The sequence below is a fragment of the Neoarius graeffei genome, chromosome 26 (assembly GCF_027579695.1).
Source record: "Neoarius graeffei isolate fNeoGra1 chromosome 26, fNeoGra1.pri, whole genome shotgun sequence".
NCBI lineage: Eukaryota > Metazoa > Chordata > Actinopteri > Siluriformes > Ariidae > Neoarius > Neoarius graeffei.
The window spans coordinates 17,525,677-17,547,528 of NC_083594.1; the positions used below are offsets into that span (position 1 = coordinate 17,525,677).

The window sequence follows — 21,852 nt, forward strand, 5'->3', positions numbered from 1 at the left end:
AATTCCTTTCAATCTTTTGAAGGTACCTTTCACGAGGTGAAAATGTGAATTGAACTGAAGCTAAACTGTAAAGGAACCTTAAATTTAGTAGTGTATTGAAGTTATGTTTAAGAACAGCCCTGAAATGTAGTAGTAAATTTAAGTACATTTCCTGAACTTTTAAAATTCATTAAATATACTAGTAACTTGGTGGCACGGTGGTGTAGTGGTTAGCGCTGTCGCCTCACAGCAAGAAGGTCCGGGTTCGAGCCCCGTGGCCGGCGAGGGCCTTTCTGTGCAGAGTTTGCATGTTCTCCCCGTGTCTGCGTGGGTTTCCTCCGGGTGCTCCGGTTTCCCCCACAGTCCAAAGACATGCAGGTTAGGTTAACTGGTGACTCTAAATTGACCGTAGGTGTGAGTGTGAATGGTTGTCTGTGTCTGTGTGTCAGCCCTGTGATGACCTGGCGACTTGTCCAGGGTGTACCCCGCCTTTCGCCCGTAGTCAGCTGGGATAGGCTCCAGCTTGCCTGCGACCCTGTAGAACAGGATAAAGCAGCTAGAGATAATGAGATGAGATACTAGTAACTTTAAGAACCTTTATTGGTATTCTTAAAAGTAGTCGTGACTTTAAGTACATTTAAATGCTAATATTAAATCTTAAACGTTCTTTTTAACAGCATTTAAGTTATACGATAAGAATTCTTAAAGTTATAAGCAAATACACTGAAATTTAGCATTTCGTAAACTTTTGGGATACTTCAAGAATTTCTTAAAGCTGTTAATTCGTCTAGTGTTTATACCTTTGGAAAGTTATAGGACCAAAAGTGTTTATCCATGTCAACACAAATATAAAGTAAGTAAATGATTCCAACGGTACTATCTGGGTCAGCTGATTTTTACAGTAAAGCGCTGTATGTAATGCACAGTATGTTTTCCTTTTTCATTTTTTTCTTTCGCCATTGCTTGTCTACTTCGAAGTGCATTCAGCTGCTCGACGGCATCACACAAGCAGATGTTGGGGGTGGTTTCATGTGTCTTAGGGGAAGAATGTATTTGCTTCTGCTCTCTGAAATAGCTGTCATGTGAGAGGGGGAAATGTGGGCGGGGAATTGGTCCTGACTAAACTGTGAGACAAAGGAGTAAAGAAAAAATCTAAGCATACATCGTTTGTCTTCTTTGACAATGACTAGCAAATTGTAGAAAACTGTATTATTCGATCTAGAAAAGCATTATCTTTGAAGCAAGTTTTGGGAAACTGCTTCTTTTTAAAGATATTTTGTTCCATATCTGTTCCATAGTGTAAGTGGGACATCTACACACTGCAGTTGGAGTGAATCCAAAAGAGTGGTCTGATCAGGAGAACTGTAAAAACAAACCCTCCCTTCCGACACACACATGCATGCACGCAAGCAAGCGCACACACACATTAGCTATAGAAGGATGGCTGGTAAACTTGATTAAACCAAGAGCCAGCAGCTGCCTTTAAAGAAACAGAACAGTATCACTGCAGCAATCTGTAGTTTTCTGAAAAGGCAAATAATTACAAACACAGACTGTAGTTTAACAGTTTAAAAATTAGATTATATTCACAAGGTGTGTAAATGTATGGAAATAGTAAGAATGATGACAGATAAAGAGCTTAATTTCCCTCACAGCAAGAAGGTTCTGGGTTCGAGCCCAGTAGCCAACAGGGGCCTTTCTGTATGGAGTTTACATGTTTTCCCCATGTCTGCGTGGGTTTCCTCCGGGTGCTCCGGTTTCCCCCACAGTCCAAAGACATGCAGTTAGGTTAACATGGAGTGACCTTGGGCTGAAGTGCCCTTGAGCAAGGCACCTAACTCCCAACTGCTCCCCGGTACTGTAGCATAACTGCCCACTGCTCTGGGTATGTGTGTGTGCTCATTAATAATAATAATCAGTTGAATTTATCTCGTCTCGTCTCGTCTTCATCCGCTTATCTGGGGCCAGGTCGCAGAGGCAGCAGTCTGATCATGGAAGCCCAAACTTCCCTTTCCCCAGACACCTCGGCCAGCTCCTCGGGAAGAACCCCGAGGCGTTCCCAGGCCAGCCGAGAGACATAGTCCCTCCAGCATGTCCTGGGTCTTCCCTGGGGCCTCCTCCCAGGGGGACATGCCTGGAACACCTCCCCAGGGAGGCATCCAGGAGGCATCCGAAAGAGATGCCCGAGCCACCTCAGCTGATTCCTCTCGATGTGGAGGAGCAGCGGCTCTACTCCGAGCTCCTCCCGAGTGACTGTGCTTCTCACCCTATCTCTAAGGGAGCGCCCAGCCACCCTGCGAAGGAAACTCATTTCGGCCGCTTGTATCCGCGATCTTGTTCTTTCGGTCATTATCCAAAGCTCATGACCATAGGTGAGAGTCGGAATGTAGATCGACCGGTAAATCGAGAGCTTCGCCTTTTGGCTCAGCTCCTTCTTCACCACAACGGACCGGTAAAGTGACCGCATCACTGTGGAGGCTGCACCGATCCGCCTGTTGACCTCACGCTCTATTCTTCCCTCACTCGGGAACAAGATCCCGAGATACTTAAACTCCTCCACTTGAGGCAGGACTTCTCCACCAACCTGGAGAGGGCAAGCCACCCTTTTCCGGTCGAGAACCATGGCCTCGGACTTGGAGGTGCTGATTCTCATCCCAGCCACTTCACACTCGGCTGCAAACCACCCCAGTGCATGCTGAAGGTCCTTGTTTGAAGAAGCCAACAGGACAACATCATCCGCAAAAAGCAGAGATGAAATCCTGTGGTTCCCAAACAGGATTCCTTCCGGCCCCTGGCTGCACTTAGAAATTCTGTCCATAAAAATTATGAACAGAACCAGTGACAAAGGGCAGCCCTGCTGGAGTCCAACATGCACTGGGAACATGTCTGACTTACTGCCGGCAATGCGAACCAGACTCCTGCTCCATTCGTACAGGGACCGGACAGCCCTTAGCAAAGAGCCCCGAACCCCATACTCCCGAAGCACCCCCCACAGAATACCATGAGGGACATGGTCGAATGCCTTCTCCAGATCCACAAAGCACATGTGGACTGGTTGGGCAAACTCCCATGAACCCTCGAGCACCCTATGAAGGGTATAGAGCTGGTCCAGTGTTCTGTAACCAGGACGAAAACCGCATTGTTCCTCCTGGATCCAAGGTTCAACTATTGGTCGAAATCTCCTCTCCAGTACCCTGGAGTAAACCTTCCCTGGGAGGCTGAGAAGTGTGATTCCCCTATAATTGGAGCACACTCTCCGGTCCCCTTTCTTAAAAAGAGGGACCACCACCCCAGTCTGCCACTCCAGAGGTACTGTCCCCGACCGCCACGCAATGGTACAGAGGCGTGTCAGCCAAGACAGCCCCACAACATCCAAAGACTTGAGATACTCAGGGTGGATCTCATCCACCCCCGGTGCCTTGCCACCGAGGAGCTTGCAAACCACCTCAGTGACTTCGGCTTGGGTAATGGACAAGTCCACCTCTGAGTCATCAGCCTCTGTCTCCTCTATGGAAGACATGACGGTGGGATTGAGGAGATCCTCAAAGTATTCCTTCCACCACCCGACAATATCCCGTCGAGGTCAACAGCTCCCCACCTGCACTGTAAACAGTGTTGGCAGAGTACTGCTTCCCCCTCCTGAGGCGCCGGATGGTTTGCCAGAATTTCTTCGAGGCCAACCGATAGTCCTTCTCCATGGCCTCCCCAAACTCCTCCCAGTTCCGAGTTTTTGCCTCCACAACTGCCCGAGCTGCGGCACGCCTGGTCTGCCAATACCCGTCAGCTGCCTCAGGAGTCCCGGAGGTCAACATGGCCCAATAGGACTCCTTCTTCAGCTTGACAGCATCCCTTACTTCCGGTGTCCACCACCGGGTTCGGGGATTGCTGCCACGACAGGCACCGGAGACCTTGCGGCCACAGCCTCGAACAGCTGCATCTACAATGGAGGTAGAGAACATGGTCCACTCAGACTCAATGTCCCCCGCCTCCCTCGGAAGCTGGGAGAAGCTCTCCTGGAGGTGGGAGTTAAAGACCTCCCTGACAGAGTGCTCGGCCAGACGTTCCCAGCAGACCCTCACCATACGTTTGGGCCTGCCAGGTCTGTCTGGCTTCCTCCTTCTGCCAGCGGATCCAACTCACCACCAGGTGGTGATCAGTTGACAGCTCAGCCCCTCTCTTCACCCGAGTGTCCAAGACATAGGGCCGGAGATCAGATGAAACGACAACAAAGTCAATCATCGACTTCCGACCTAAGGTGTCCTGGTGCCACGTGCACTTATGGGCACCCCTATGCTCGAACATGGTGTTCGTTATGGACAAACTGTGACTAGCACAGAAGTCCAACAAAACACCACTCGGGTTCAGATCGGGGAGGCCATTCCTCCCAATCACGCCCCTCCAGGTGTCACTGTCGTTGCCCACGTGAGCATTGAAGTCCCCCAGTAAAACAATGGAGTCCCCAGTCTGAGCACCTCTCAGTACCTCTCCCAGGGACTCCAAGAAGGCCGGATACTCTACACTGCTATTCGGCCCGTAGGCACAAACAACAGCAAGAACCCTCTCCCCAATCCGAAGGCGCAGAGAAGTGACCCTCTCATTCACTGGGGTAAACTCCAACACATGGCGGTTGAGCTGGGGAGCTATAAGCAGGCCCACACCAGCCCGCCGCCACTCACCATGGGCGACTCCAGAGAAGTGGAGAGTCCGGCCCCTCTCGAGGAGCTGGGTTCCAGAGCCCAAGCTGTGCGTGGAGGTGGGCCCGACTATCTCTAGCCAGTACCTCTCAACCTCCCGCACAAGCTCAGGCTCTTTCCCCCCCAACGAAGTGACATTCCATGTCCCAACAGCTAGCCGCTGTGTTTGGGGATCAGGTCGTCGAGGCCCCTGCCTTCGACTGCCGCCCAATCCACACTGCACTGGCCCCCTATGGCTACCTCTGTGGGTGGTGAACCCACAGGAGGTCGGGCCCACGTCACTGCTTCGGGCTGAGCGCGGCCGGGCCCTGTGGGCAAAGGCCCGGCCACCAAGTGCTCGCATACGAGCCCCAACCCCGGGCCTGGCTCCAGGGTGGGGCCCCGGCTGCGCCATACCGGGCGACATCACGGTCCTTGATCGATTCTCCATAAGAGTTTTGGTGAACTGCTCTTGGTCTGGCCCGTCACCTAGGACCTGTCTGCCTTGGGAGACCCTAACAGGGGCGTAATGCCCCCGACAACATAGCTCCTAGGATCATTCAAGCACACAAACCCCTCCACTACAATAAGTTGGCAGTTCTAGGAGGGCAGTTGAATTTATATCGATTTATATTGAATTTATACTTTCTCATACCCAAGGTCGCTTTACAATTAAGGGGGGGGGAGTCCATTAAAAGAAGGTCAGGGTGTCATTCCAATGGTGTAGCTACCCCAGTCCCACCAAAATGCACACAAAGATAAGTCCCACATCGGCTGCACAGCTGTCGCAACACCGCTCCATGGATCCACAAAGCGAGCACAGAAGCACCGCCACACAGAGCACTGGTATGTCCCAAACCACCTGCACAGCAGCCACGACTCCACCGGGCAACATCGCTCGGAACACCGTGCCAAGCACAAAAGGACCGCAGCACAGAGTGCTGGACAACCTTGATGTTAAAAGAGCAACAAGCTCACTGCAATCCATAGCGAGGAGCACAGGCATCACCTTCAGTGAACTAAGGCCTGGAGGGAACCGACGCCCAAAACTGGGTCTGGAGCTACACCACAACCGACGGACAAAACACTCAAACAAAAAACAAACTACACAAACACAAAACAGGAAAAACAAAAGTTAAAATAAAAATAAAAAGCTCTGGCGAGAAGCGGCAGCCAGAATGCGCACAGCGTACTCTCAACCAGAAAACCAACTCACTTGTGTGTGTGCACACGTGTGTGTTCACTGCTTCAGATGGGTTAAATGCAAAGGACGAATTTCACTGTGCTTGAGTGTGCATGTGACAAATAAAGGCTTCCTCTTCTTCTTAATAAGAAAAAGACAACCATGATTTTACCATGTATTCACTTTAGTAAAATGCTCACAGTCCAAACACAATGTACAACACTGTATGATAAGAGCATACCTAAAAATACGTTGTTGTTGTTGGTGGTGGTGTTTTTTTTTTGTCATGCCCCCCATCCCCTCATCCCCCTATGTACTCCTGATGCTTGATGTGACGATCCTGACTGATCCTTCCCATGGGAAGCCATGGCCTAATAGTTAGAGAAGCAGCTTTGGGACCAAAAGGTCACGAGTTCGATTCCCTGGACCAGCAGGAATGGCTGAAGTGCCCTTGAGCAAGGCACCTAACCTCCAACTGCTCTCCAGGCTGCTCTGGGTATGTTGCTCTGGATGTACGCCATTAATGCTGTACTTCCTGTCAATCTCCAAACCTGCCTAATTCTTCTCAGTGTTCTACTTATTTGCAACTCACCTTCTGTGGCTGAGGATGTGAATGGTCTCACACACAGTGGATTACCCTATAGATTTGCACTTCACCAGCCTAATTTCTGGCCAAGACCTGAGTCAATATATACAGTAATCTCCCCTCAATTCTGTAGCAACTGTTGTTAATGTAAAGACTGTGCAGATCAGATCTATGTCATGCAGATTGCATTTAATTTTGAAATATCAGTTACAAATGTCACATTTTAAAATTTCTGCAGTAAAGCATGAACATTATCCGTTTTCTAATAAGTTATGATCCAGCGTTAATGTTTACTAACGGACCCCAAGTTAAGAAATAAGTGAGAGCAAAAGTTTGGACACACCTTCTAATTCAGTGGATTTTCTTTATTTTTTATTAATTAAAAGACACTTAATGTCTTAAAGTAATGATGGATGTTGTCTCTCTTTACTTAGTTGAGCAGTTCTTGACATAATATGGATTACTACAGTTGTGGATTTGAATAAGGCTATTTACTGTATTTTTATTATTTACTATTTGATATCAAATGCATTAACAAGGCAAGAAATTGCACTAATTATCATTTGACGAAGCACCAGTTAATTGAAAAACATTCCAGGTGACTACCTCATGAAACCGGTTAAGATAATACCAGTAGTGTGCAAAGCATCATCAAGGTAAACGCTGGCTACTTGGAAAAATCTAAAATATGAAATATAGTTATTTTTAACACTATTTTATTGACCACATAATTCCATACATGTTCCAGATGTTATTTCATAGTTTTGATGTCTTCAGTATTGTTCTACAATGGAGAAAATAGTCCAAATACAGAAAAACCTATGAATGAGTAGGTGTGTACAAACTTTTGACTGGTACTCTATGTAATTCCTAGTCGTAGATTTACCTGGGTGCTATTTGTGAGAAATTTTAAAAAGAACATCTAGCATTTACAGTACATCACACACACACACACACACACACACACACACACACACACACACACACACACAGTTTTATCTTCATTTTTAAGTTTTTGAACAAGAGACACAATGTTCCATCTTTGAAAGGTTATATTTATTGGCAGTATTCATTTTCAATGTGTAATAAATGTTCGCTTGATTATTTTTTCACAGGTTTATATGTTAATCAGGTATACACAGACAGTGGTTGGATACATATGACACATGCAGTACATACATGTTTAGCTTGATTTTAACATTAAAAACATGCAAAATCTTCCCAAGACCTTGCATTAAAATAAATCATATAATACCGTTGCATCTGTACTACCTTCAGATTACTTTTTTTTTTTAATGTAAAAAAAAATACAGCATTAGAATAAGTACTAGACAGACCAGACGTGCCACCAGATAGCAGTGATGTATCGATATGGTGCTACAACTTTCTGAAACCGAGATACAGTTTTGGAAAACCTGCAGCTCATTTCTGGTGGATGCTTTTCAAATCAGCTACATCTTAATGGCATAACAATCATCTGACGTCTTTTAATGCCCACTAATTTTTCTTCCCCCCCCCCCAAGAGAAAAATCAAGCACAGTTTAAGCCATGAATTGATGGAAAGTAGATTGAAAGCAGTGTGAAGGCTAGAAAAAAGGCTAGAAATATTCTATGAATAAAAGGACATATTGAGCATTGAATTCATTATGTGTAATAGATAATGATATTGAATTACATACTGAAATACAGTCCATGTATATTTGTTCACTACGTAATTCACTGGTAAGAATACGGTTAAGGCCATTGTGTAAATGGACGATGAAACATTCATTCGAAAATTATATGCTATTCAATGGCATAAATGGAATAAAATTGATTTCTGAACATTTTTAAGCCAGAATTTAAGCCAAAAAATAAAAATAAAACTTTCAAGCTGTGCATGAGCACACAAACACTACAAGACGACAAGAATAATCATATGAAACAAATATCGTGCATATGGCAAGGAACTGTTGAATAACTTGGTGATCTGTTCCTGCCTTGTCTTTGGTGGGTTTGAGCAGGCACTTCTATCAAAAGCAACTTCAAAATGAACGAGAATCTATGCCAAACATTCACCTGAGCAGTTGAGAGTTAATCATTTTTCTCTCAGGCCCAACAGTGACTCTATGGCAAATTCTGAACCCACAACTGCCCATAGATACTGTTTTTATATATATATATATATATATATATATATATATATATATATATATATATATATATATATATATGGCGTTACGGTGGCGTAGTGGTTAGCGCTGTCGCCTCACAGCAAAAAGGTCTGGGTTCGAGCCCCATGGCCGGCGAAGGCCTTTCTGTGCGGAGTTTGCATGTTCTCCCCGTGTCCACGTGGGTTTCCTCCGGGTGCTCCGGTTTCCCCCACAGTCCAAAGACATGCAGGTTAGGTTAACTGGTGACTCTAAATTGACCGTAGGTGTGAATGTGAGTGTGAATGGTTGTCTGTGTCTATGTGTCAGCCCTGTGATGACCTGGCGACTTGTCCAGGGTGTACCCCGCCTTTCGCCTGTAGTCAGCTGGGATAGGCTCCAGCTTGCCTGCGACCCTGTAGAACTGGATAAAGCGGCTAGAGATAATGAGATGAGATGAGATGAGATAATAATATCAGCTGCATGCATTTGTTTTTCCAGCACAATTCCACCTTCAAATTTAAGAGCCAGGACCTAGGAGGTTTTGAGATTATGAAGAACCTGTTGCTCTTTCCAGTAGAGAGTTGAGGTCAAGATTTACCCTTGCCAGTCCAAAAAAATTTATATCTGCGATAAAATTAATTTTTTTTTACCAAATCGTTCCGTTAAATGATAATGATAATGAAAACAACAACAGATAATATCACTCATCCAGGCAGTTTATGATTCTTCTTCTGGGTTTTTAAATGATAGTGCAGCAACACTGTTCTGGATAGTCAATTGCTTTGACCTTCAGCTCAATACCATAAACAAAGTAAACGTAGTCTTTTTCCTTCCACTGGTATGTCACCTTAGTGATGGGAATCAGCTCAACACTTTGTTGCTGGAACACAGAAAGGTCAGAAAATTCTAAATTAGTCCTCACATGAACAACAATTCAGTGAAACGTACATTTTTTACACAATCGGGACTACAATTTTAATCCATTCATTCATGTAGACCAATTATTCATACAGTCACATGAAAAGGTTATTGGTGATACTGTAAACCTGTCAGTAGATCTCTCTCAAACATGCAGTGCACTAAGTATGAGGTAATAATATTACTGAAATAAAACTTTCTGCAAGGCATACATCAGTTGTGTCAACTATGGTATCGTGCTTTGGGTGGTACAATGTCAGCTGTGGCTGTGGAGGCTGATTCTCGTATGACAAGCTGCTTTTCGGAGTTAGGTCCTGAACTACATACACCCGATACAGTTGGCAGGCCGTGGCGGGGCAACACCTTATTGGCTGGGGGCTGCCCAGCTTAAGGCGGGCAGTAGTTGCCCAATGAGACATGAAGGCCTCTCCAACCATCAGAAGGAGCCCCTGGCATCCAGCTCTTCGCCAATGAGCACAAGACTTATCACCGGTAGACTGCTCCTTCCCGTGTTGTTGCCATTGCAAGGTGCTTGCAATGTTGAAGTTTCCTCTCCAAAGCATGAGGCCAGGGTAAGTATATGGAGGATGAGCTGTTACCCAGGCAGCATGTCCCCCCTCTCTGCATCACTGGAGTGATCCGATGGAGAAGCAAGGGCTAGTACAATCGGCTCCAGGTCAGCCGCAGGAGTTGCCAGCACAAAGTCGAGAACGGCGCTGAGCTGCCTTAGGGACTCCAGCTCTGGATTTTTCCTTGGGTTTACTCCCGAAGTCTCTCCCAACAGGGTTGACCTACGAGACAGTGGTGGTTTGATTTCGGAATACCCTTCTCCTAGCCTTTGACTCTTCAGAATCGCTCTTAGTCTGACCTTTCATCTAGGGCCTGTTTGCCTTGGGAGACCCTACCAGGAGCAAATGCCTCTGACAACATAGCTTCTAGAATCACTGAGGCACTCAAACCCCTCCACCACGTTAAGGTGGCGATTCAAGGAGGGGATTCTGCAAGGAAGAGTGAGGAAAAAATAGCAATGCAAAATAGAAAACCTGTTGCTGACTAGAAGAAACTGTGACTTCTATCAATAAAACACAGGTTAAAGACATTAAGTACTGTCTAACAGGGTGCCCAAATTTTAGCAGATTATGGTATGTTGCTAGGCACAAATGAATGTTAACCTGCTGTATGATGCGCGATGTCTGGGAAAATTTGCTGTGATGCTCCTTGATCAGTCTTTCAGATGCTTGAGCTGTACTGCTTTCTGGAAATCCGTTCAAAGGATACACCTGTGATAAACATAACAACAAGGATAAAGGATACTGAGAATTTCAGCATGCACATTGCCAGGCATGAATCTAAACCATTATCCTATCCACAGTTACTGAATATGAGCAATCACGCACTCTGATTGGCTACTCTACTACTAGACTATCAGCTCATATACCATGAGTAGAGAAAAACAAAATGGCGGAGCATGTTGCTGAACCAACTGAGGACGAATTAAAAACTCTACTTGAAAACAAAACCCCAACTAGATAGAACTCGACGCCAATGGCGTTGATGGGGATGCCTCTGCCCGGTAGACTACACGCCTTATTAAGTTGTGATCTGGGGATGGATATTTGACCTCACAGTAATCTTGACCTGGTGAAATTAATTGTATCAGCCTTGGAGATATTGTGTTCACAAGGTTTTCGGACAGACATTTGACCTCACAGTGACCTTGCCCTTAGACCTTTTGATCTCAAAATCTAATCTGTTAATCTTTGTCCCCAAATGCACAAATGATGAAAGTTTGGTGAAATTCCTTTCATTCGCCTTGGAGATATTGTGTTCACAAGGTTTTCGGACAGACATTTGACCTCACAGTGACCTTGACCTTATACCTTTTGATCTCAAAATCTAATCAGTTCATGTTTGTCCCAAAGCGCACGAATGGTGAAAGTTTGGTGAAATTCCTTTCATTAGCCTTTGAGATATCGCGTTCACAAGGTTTTGGGACGGACGGACGCACGCACGGACAGACGGACAACCCGAAAACATAATGCCTCCTGCACCTTAAGGTGGCAGAGGCATAAAAACTGTTATCAAGTATTTAAAAGAAACAGAAATAGCTAAAATATAGTTTTTGGTTTTTGTATTTTTAACCCCCATATCGCCTGTTCCACACTCCAGCCCAGTTGGTGGCGGTAATGCACCTTTAAGTTGGTTTGCCAACCGCCAAAATAAAACCCTAAAGAAGAAGAAGAAAACCCAAAAAATACAAAAAAAAGCAACAAAATATGGAATAAAAGTATTTGATGGTAAGAACATATGTTTTTTTTCCTCAAGAATTATTATTGCATTTTTCACAAATTGCTACTGTCATTTCACCGGTTTGTTGACATTCTATGTGGAAATGATTTTGTCGGACGTTTTGTATCGAGCTTTTATTTATCGAATTTGCAAAAAAGTAAGAATAAAAATGCTTTGTTTCTCAAAATCCAGTGAATGTGGATAGAATAAAACAGTTATTCTACAACCCCGATTCCAAAAAAGTTGGGACAAAGTACAAATTATAAATAAAAATGGAATGCAATAATTTACAAATCTCAAAAACTGATATTTTATTCACAATAGAACATAGACAACATATCAAATGTCGAAAGTGAGACATTTTGAAATTTCATGCCAAACATTGGCTCATTTGAAATTTCATGACAGCAACACATCTCAAAAAAGTTGGGACAGGGGCAATAAGAGGCTGGAAAAGTTAAAGGTACAAAAAAGGAACAGCTGGAGGACCAAATTGCAACTCATTAGGTCAATTGGCAATAGGTCATTAACATGACTGGGTATAAAAAGAGCATCTTGGAGTGGCAGTGGCTCTCAGAAGTAAAGATGGGAAGAGGATCACCAATCCCCCTAATTCTGCACTGACAAATAGTGGAGCAATATCAGAAAGGAGTTCGACAGTGTAAAATTGCAAAGAGTTTGAACATATCATCATCTACAGTGCATAATATCATCAAAAGATTCAGAGAATCTGGAAGAATCTCTGTGTGTAAGGGTCAAGGCTGGAAAACCATACTGGGTGCCCGTGATCTTCGGGCCCTTAGACGGCACTGCATCACATACAGGCATGCTTCTGTATTGGAAATCACAAAATGGGCTCAGGAATATTTCCAGAGAACATTATCTGTGAACACAATTCACCATGCCATCCACCGTTGCCAGCTAAAACTCTATAGTTCAAAGAAGAAGCCGTATCTAAACATGATCCAGAAGCGCAGACGTCTTCTCTGGGCCAAGGCTCATTTAAAATGGACTGTGGCAAAGTGGAAAACTGTTCTGTGGTCAGACAAATCAAAATTTGAAGTTCTTTATGGAAATCAGGGACGCCGTGTCATTCGGACTAAAGAGGAGAAGGACGACCCAAGTTGTTATCAGCGCTCAGTTCAGAAGCCTGCATCTCTGATGGTATGGGGTTGCATTAGTGCGTGTGGCATGGGCAGCTTACACATCTGGAAAGACACCATCAATGCTGAAAGGTATATCCAGGTTCTAGAGCAACATATGCTCCCATCCAGATGACGTCTCTTTCAGGGAAGACCTTGCATTTTCCAACATGACAATGCCAAACCACATACTGCATCAATTACAGCATCATGGCTGCGTAGAAGAAGGGTCCGGGTACTGAACTGGCCAGCCTGCAGTCCAGATCTTTCACCCGTAGAAAACATTTGGCGCATCATAAAACGGAAGATACGACAAAAAAGACCCAAGACAGTTGAGCAGCTAGAATCCTACATTAGACAAGAATGGGTTAACATTCCTATCCCTAAACTTGAGCAACTTGTCTCCTCAGTCCCCAGACGTTTACAGACTGTTGTAAAGAGAAAAGGGGATGTCTCACAGTGGTAAACATGGCCTTGTCCCAACTTTTTTGAGATGTGTTGTTGTCATGAAATTTAAAATCACCTAATTTTTCTCTTTAAATGATACAGTTTCTCAGTTTAAACATTTGATATGTCATCTATGTTCTATTCTGAATAAAATATGGAATTTTGAAACTTCCACATCATTGCATTCCATTTTTATTTACAATTTGTACTTTGTCCCAACTTTTTTGGAATCGGGGCTGTACTCAATCTTGTCGGCTATCAGCTCATATACAACTCGATTTCATGGAATAACTGTTAATTATTCAGTGGTTAACCTATAATATTATAGTAGTAGTAGTAATAGTAGTAGTAACTTTTTTCTCACCATGAACTTGGTATCTTTTATGAGTTTCTTCCCAGTAACTGCATCCAGTTTACTTTGTTCCAGACCACTTGACTGCTCCACAACAAAATCATCAACATTGTTTTTCCTGATGGCATAAAATGCAAGGATGACAAATAGATTTATACAATGCCTAGATTTCAGTTCATTTTATGTGTCAAAATGTGAATGATTTACCATTCCACTATAAGCTTGATATACATTAATAGCTGTTGTTTCCCTTTGCAGGTATCACATACAGTTGTTCCCTGACCCGAACAATCAGGGCAGCTATATAAAAAAAAAGGGGGGGGGGGGGGGGGGGGGGGAACCAGCAACAGTTTCAGATATGATTATTCCCTTGGCTTGAATTAAGAGCATCTTCACATAGCTGGTGGGTCTAAGAATGACTTGCAATGTAAGAAAGATTCAAAATGTAATTTTGGTTATTTTCTCACTATTCTTCGTGTGCATATGACCTCACGCTTATTTTACAAACTGGAAGTCCGCCATGTTGGATGAGAACAACGACCAAGATAGCGACGCTTCACGTGTGAGCTGCTGCAACGCTTCGTGATTTTCTTTTGATTTTTGTGTGTGGGATATAATTGCAGTAATAATGCTACTCGTGACAAAGAGAAATGGTTCTTCAGAATTCCCAAAATAATTAAAGGACCCATGGCATGGTGGTTTGTTGATGCTTTAAACGGGCTCGTGGAGGTTTCCGGATGTTATATCCGCAGCCTTTCTCGAAATGAACCCTCGGCATGTAGATATAGCCTCCTGGGAGAAAGCCCCATTTCAGTGCTTTTCCCAGTGCGTCGTTTTGCTAATGAGAAGCATGGAGGCGGGGAAGGGTAGATGGTGGGGGCGGGCCATGGGGGGAGGGGGAGGGACTTGACCAAGCTGCGGGCATGCTACCTGTGTGTGAACAGTAGCAATGGCAGGTCAAGCAACAGTCCAAGCAACATATCGCTTATCCAACAGAAGACATGCATTGCGGAGCAATAGTCAAACATAAGCTCATAAGTTACAGTCAATTTCCAGACTAAACTCAGTTTAACAGAGCATGCTGCATGCTTTTTGGTTTTGTAGTGCAGAGTACCTGGCTAACTGCAGGAAGCGGTTAGCTGCACAGCTAATGTAGCCATTGCAAGGCTAACGTGGCACCGATTTTAAAACACGGCAAAACGACTTAACAGTTATACACTTACTTGTTCGGTGTTTGTTGCTGATGCGGCAGGGATGCTTGGTACGGACCCAGGCTTCAGTGACAGTTGATGTGCAAAACCTGCCCTGTACTGTCCCAAGTTGTGGAAACATTCATCAGGAAAATGCTTCTGACAAACATACACCGTCTTAGGTAGACTCGACGGCGTATTATTGGAGTAAATAAAATTAAGCCACTGCGTCTTCAGGGGCTCTCCCGTCGGCAGTAAAAACAGACTCTTTTCTGTGTTGTCACATCCATGTACAGCGCAATTTCCATGTTTCGCTCGCTTAGGTGGTGCCATGTTGTTGTGTCCTCTATGGTCTCCTCACTACAAAATTGAAGTGACGTATCTATGGTGGCAACTTTTGAGCTGGGCGGGCAATCCATACAGTGGGTGGGAATCCAGAGGGGGGGCGTGGGGATCATCTCCCTTGCTGACGTAGTAAAGGGAAGAGCCTATCAATGCGCCATTTTGACGCACCATTCTCAAATGTTGACAAAGGGTGGGCATAGTTTGGTTTACACATTATGACATTTCTAGCCACTGGGGTGACTTAAGAAAGTCAGAGGAACTCATTTTAACGTTAAAAAACCTCAGAAAGTGAAAATTTCATGCCATGGGACCTTTAAAAACAGCGACAAAACAGATGAAGAACTGTCCAGAGCGCGCCATACGCCGTGGTTCAAAAACATACATCGTAAGGACTTAACTGAGGAAAAAGCTAATTACACCCGCGTGTGTGGTGACCACTTTATATCTGGTAAGAGCTCATTGCTAACTAAAGCTGTTCTCTGCTGATTAAATTGAACTTTTGAGCGGTGTTTCTCGAGATCGTTTAGACACAAAGAAATTACCAGCATCTAGGCTCTTATAAGCTTTTATTTATATATTGGTTGTCCATGAGGTTTATAGAACGAGACAGTTCACAATATCAGGGTATTCAATCACTGGTAACGAGGCTAAATCCTCTGTATAATCAGATGGATTTAACATATCCGGGTCAAAGTCACAAATTTCAACTTTTTCTCTGAATCTTGACTTGGCAGATGGCTCCAGAGGATCATAATATTTCTAGCGAGTCAGAGATGCATCACAGTTATTGTTCACACGAGACGGCATTTTGGATTTGTATTTCATCCAATATGGCGGCGGATGCATACGTCACGCTATTTTGTCACGTGGTTGCACATGAAGAATATGGAGATACAGAAAAGAACAACCCTCCTGTAGATGATGATCTTTTAATTCAGACAATCACTGAGTAAAACTGACCCTCTGTGAATGCATGGATGATAGATCTGATCTGATCTGATCTGTACAAAGCATGCATATTACGTAAATATGTGAGCCTCATTGCACAGAGTGGAAACTGAAAGGGTAAGTGAGTTAGCTATAGTGTGGAAACTTACTTCACTTTGCCTCTGCCATTGCATGTTTCACAAGCTGCTTCTCCATTAACTCTGCCTGAGCCTCCACAAGCCGTGCACTGTTTCTGCAATGAGATGTTTAGCAGCATAAAGACTCTGATTTGGAGAATAAAGGGTGGGATATATTATGGAGCAAGAGAACAGTCGGTTCTTGAAGTTGATGTGTTGGAAACAGGAAAAATGGGCAAGCGTAAGGATCTGAGCGACTTTGACAAGGACCAAATTGTAATGGCTAGATGACTGGGTCTGAGCGTCTCCAAAATCACTTTAAACTAATAGAAATGCACTCTATACATTGCTAATGTGGTAAATGACTATTCTAGCTGCAAATGTCTGGTTTTTGGTGCAATATCCCCATAGGTGTATAGAGGCCCATTTCCAGCAACTCTCACTCCAGTGTTCTAATGGTACAATGTGTTTGCTCATTGCCTCAGAAGGCTAATGGATGATTAGAAAACCCTTGTACAATCATGTTAGCATGGCTGAAAACAGTTGAGCTCTTTACAGAAGCTATAAAACTGACCTTCCTTTGAGCGGATTGAGTTTCTGGAGCATCACATTTGTGGGGTCGATTAAATGCTCAAAATGGCCAGAAAAATGTCTTGACTATATTTTCTATTCATTTTACAACTTATGGTGGTAAATAAAAGTGTGACTTTTCATGGAAAACACAAAATTGTCTGGGTGACCCCAAACTTTTGAACGGTAGTGTATCAAAAGTGGTCCAACGAAGGACAACCAGTGAACCGGTGACAGGGTCATGGGCGGCCAAGGCTCAGTGATTTGCATGGGGCATGAAGGATAGCCTGTATGGTCCAACCCCGCAGAAGAGCTCCTGTAGCACAACTGCTGAAAAAGTTAATGCTGGCTAAAACAGAAAGGTGTCAGCATCAAAATTTTCAGCTTGCCCATTTTTCCTGCTTCCAACACATCAACTTTAAGAACTGACTGTTCTCTTGACAGGTGGTAACAACATAATCAATGTAATTCACTTTACCGGTCAGTGTTTTTAATTTTATGGCTGATCAGTGTATAGTTTTTTAATGTCAACATATTGCTTTTTATACCTTTACATACTACAGATAGGTGGCAAACAAACAAACAAACAAATAAATAGAATCATCATCATCATCATCGTCATCAACAACAACTGGCTCCGTCATCCTACGAGTGCCATTTTGCTGCCATGACTTGGCTGTACTTGTCTAGGCACTGCAGATCACTACAAAGTTAAATCAAACTGATCACTTTTATCCTATAATAAAACGTTCCTATCATAAATGGCATCATAAACTCACTCCATGGGGCTAAATGTATGTAGATATTCCTGGTGTCTGAAATCGCTCACTCGTTCACTACTCCCGACTCCCTGTATAGGAAATTACTATATAGAGGACTATATAATGAACTTATTGGTAAAATGAAAAAACGCTTTTGGACACTAGTCCGTCGCGCTGGTATTTACGTCATTACTGTCGTACAATTACAACGTGCCAGATCAGTCGGCTGGTGGGTTTTCAAAATAATAAACACATGCATGTCTCATCTCATCTCATTATCTCTAGCCGCTTTATCCTGTTCTACAGGGTCACAGGCAAGCTGGAGCCTATCCCAGCTGACTACGGGCAAAAGGCGGGGTACACCCTGGACAAGTTGCCAGGTCATCACAGGGCTGACACAGACAACCATTCACACTCACATTCACACCTACGGTCAATTTAGAGTCACCAGTTAACCTAACCTGCATGTCTTTGGACTGTGGGGGAAACCGGAGCACCCGGAGGAAACCCACACGGACACGGGGAGAACATGCAAACTCCGCACAGAAAGGCCCTTGCCGGCCACGGGGCTCGAACCTGGACCTTCTTGCTGTGAGGCGACAGCGCTAACCACTACACCACCGTGCCGCCCGCACACATGCATGTATTTTTGTGATAAATCCATATGATACTGAGCGTATTTCCCACATTAATCAATACAAAGTACCTGCATCTTTCATTTTTTTTTAAATCAAGGCTGAATACTTTCTTCTTTGCTGCTGCCTTTTATTAAATCAAATTTGAGACTTTTAATTTGATTTGTTTCAGCAGGACCGCAATGCATGATGGGATATATTGCTTTGGTTAGTGACCATCGTTGTACACTACTTTTCGTGATGCATTGTGGGATACTTTGAGTGCACTATATAGGGTGTAAATAATCCTCACGAAGGTTTCGGACAGCACTACAAAATGGCGTCCCCACTATATAGTGCCCTATATACTGAGTTGAGAGCGATTTCGGACACAGGGATAGTATACAGTATTAGAGGTTTAACACACTGCCATTATCTGTGTCTGTTTACTGTTAAAATTAATCCCATCCATTTTCATATTCGGGTTTAAACCAGATGTGGGTGTGGTCTATGCATACTATATTTTATGCTCAATTTTATACTATACATACGGTATGTTTGACACGTCTGCACATGCTTGCACTCAAAGCTCCTCTTCCCAGAATTCACAGCAGCCTTCAAATATGGCCGCCACGGACTACAACGACCATCCTGCACCTCACCGCCGCTCACAGTCTCCAGAGTTCTAATCACTAACATCTGAACTCAAACGCCGCTCAGTCTCACAGCCACAGTATTCAAGGTCATTCAGTTCACTCACACTTTGTGAAGTATATGCTCAGTTTCTTGTGTCTGGTGTTATCAAGCCTTTGTTATTACGCTGCTGATTTTGTGTTTTGGACTTTGCGCTTGGATATCGCCTTGGATAACATGTTTGTGCCTTTCCTGACCATTGCCTGTTTCTGATGTTGCTTTTTGCCTCAAGATTTGGATCTGTTTACCACTGTGCTATGAATAAACACTCTTCTGCTTTTACACCAGTCTGTCGCCTGCATTCCTGACAATGTTCACCCTAACATTAGAAAACACGAACAAAAAGGGGCTACTTGAAAAAGAAGACATTTTCATTCATAAATTATGAAAGCAAATAGCAATTTGAAGAACATAATGTTATTCAACTGCTCAACCCGATGACGTGTGAAGCTTTATAGCAAGCTTTATATATTTTGTCTAATGTGAATAAACTAACTACGTTTCAAAGCAATGATATTACCTGATTTATTTCAGTTTTTGAGGTTCGTACATGTCAGATAGATCAGTAAAGGTAACTGGACACACCATTAGAATCTACTATCAAGCTAGGACACACACGAAGTGTTTCTGCAAGTCAAAAGATAGTCTTTTAAAAAGCGTTTCATGATAATAGCTTTTATTTTTCTGGGAATTTGTTTAATAATGAAAGAGAAAAAAAATCATTTAAGAAAAACAAAAAACAAGCACAATGAAAATACAAGGGTTTTTTTTTTTTTGTAATTGATTCAATCATTATTTTAGAAGAGGCCCACAGAGTTATGTCACTCTGTGCACAGCATACAATCTCTGTGAGCTATAAGGATCAACAGCTCAATAAAGAAAACCAAACCATATTTTTTGTTTTTACAGAAATATGATAGAAACAGGGCGGTACGGTGGTGTAGTGGTTAGCACTGTCACCTCACAACAAGAAGGTCCTGGGTTCGAGCCCAGCGGCCGATGAGGGCCTTTCTGTGTGGAGTTTGCACGGTGTCCATGTGGGTTTTCTCCGGGTGCTCCGGTTTCCCCCACAGTCCAAAGACATGCAGGTTAGGTTAACTGGTGACTCTAAATTGACCGTAAGTGTAAATGTGAGTGTGAATGGTTGTCTGTGTCTATGTGTCAGCCCTGTGATGACCTGGCGACTTGTCCAGGGTGTACCCCGCCTTTCGCCCATAGTCAGCTGGGATAGGCTCCAGCTCGCCTGCGACCCTGTAGGACAGGATAAGCGGCTACAGATAATGGATGGATGAGAGAAACATGGCTTTATTTTCATCTCGGTAAGGCAACGTTTGGGTTGCGTTAAAACATAACAGCATCTCTGATTCATATAATGTTAATGAAATTGTTTTTTGCTCCATGTACAATATACCCATATAATATATACAACCCTGATTCCAAAAAAGTTGGGAAAAAGTACAAATTGTAAATAAAAACGCAATGCAATGATGTGGAAGTTTCAAAATTCCATATTTTATTCAGAATAGAACATAGATGACATATCAAATGTTTAAACTGAGAAAATGTATCATTTAAAGAGAAAAATTAGGTGATTTTAAATTTCATGACAACAACACATCTCAAAAAAGTTGGGACAAGGCCATGTTTACCACTGTGAGACATCCCCTTTTCTCTTTACAACAGTCTGTAAACGTCTGGGGACTGAGGAGACAAGTTGCTCAAGTTTAGGGATAGGAATGTTAACCCATTCTTGTCTAATGTAGGATTCTAGTTGCTCAACTGTCTTAGGTCTTTTTTGTCGTATCTTCTGTTTTATGATGCGCCAAATGTTTTCTATGGGTGAAAGATCTGGACTGCAGGCTGGCCAGTTCAGTACCCGGACCCTTCTTCTATGCAGACATGATGCTGTAATTGATGCAGTATGTGGTTTGGCATTGTCATGTTGGAAAATGCAAGGTCTTCCCTGAAAGAGACGTCGTCTGGATGGAAGCACATGTTGCTCTAGAACCTGGATATACCTTTCAGCACTGATGGTGTCTTTCCAGATGTATAAGCTGCCCATGCCACACGCACTAATGCAACCCCATACCATCAGAGATGCAGGCTTCTGAACTGAGCGCTGATAACAACTTGGGTCGTCCTTCTCCTCTTTAGTCCGAATGACACAGCGTCCCTGATTTCCATAAAGAACTTCAAATTTTGATTCATCTGACCACAGAACAGTTTTCCACTTTGCCACAGTCCATTTTAAATGAGCCTTGGCCCAGAGAAGACGTCTGCGCTTCTGGATCATGTTTAGATACGGCTTCTTCTTTGAACTATAGAGTTTTAGCTGGCAACGGCGGATGGCACGGTGAATTGTGTTCACAGATAATGTTCTCTGGAAATATTCCTGAGCCCATTTTGTGATTTCCAATACAGAAGCATGCCTGTATGTGATGCAGTGCCGTCTAAGGGCCCGAAGATCACGGGCACCCAGTATGGTTTTCCGGCCTTGACCCTTACGCACAGAGATTCTTCCAGATTCTCTGAATCTTTTGATGATATTATGCACTGGAGATGATGATATGTTCAAACTCTTTGCAATTTTACACTGTCGAACTCCTTTCTGATATTGTTCCACTATTTGTCGGTGCAGAATTAGGGGGATTGGTGATCCTCTTCCCATCTTTACTTCTGAGAGCCGCTGCCACTCCAAGATGCTCTTTTTATACCCAGTCATGTTAATGACCTATTGCCAATTGACCTAATGAGTTTCAATTTGGTCCTCCAGCTGTTCCTTTTTTGTACCTTTAACTTTTCCAGCCTCTTATTGTCCCTGTCCCAACTTTTTTGAGATGTGTTGCTGTCATGAAATTTCAAATGAGCCAATATTTGGCATGAAATTTCAAAATGTCTCACTTTCGACATTTGA

The 21,852-nt window shown here is 43.6% G+C and overlaps 1 protein-coding gene across 2 annotated transcripts in view; it reads right to left on the reverse strand.

Moving 5' to 3' along the window:
* Positions 1-8,583: 8,583 nt before the first annotated feature.
* LOC132874015 (protein SSUH2 homolog) overlaps positions 8,584-21,852 on the reverse strand; it is a 41,496-nt gene continuing 28,227 nt past the window's right edge. For both annotated transcript variants that reach the window (XM_060909873.1, XM_060909874.1), the window contains exons 10-14: positions 16,334-16,416; positions 13,909-14,001; positions 13,714-13,819; positions 10,644-10,751; positions 8,584-9,433 (exon numbers count right to left, since the gene is read on the reverse strand). In XM_060909873.1, the coding sequence (XP_060765856.1) occupies positions 9,293-9,433; positions 10,644-10,751; positions 13,714-13,819; positions 13,909-14,001; positions 16,334-16,416 (531 nt within the window). In that variant the 3' untranslated portion in view covers positions 8,584-9,292. The remainder of the gene's footprint in view (positions 9,434-10,643; positions 10,752-13,713; positions 13,820-13,908; positions 14,002-16,333; positions 16,417-21,852) is intronic.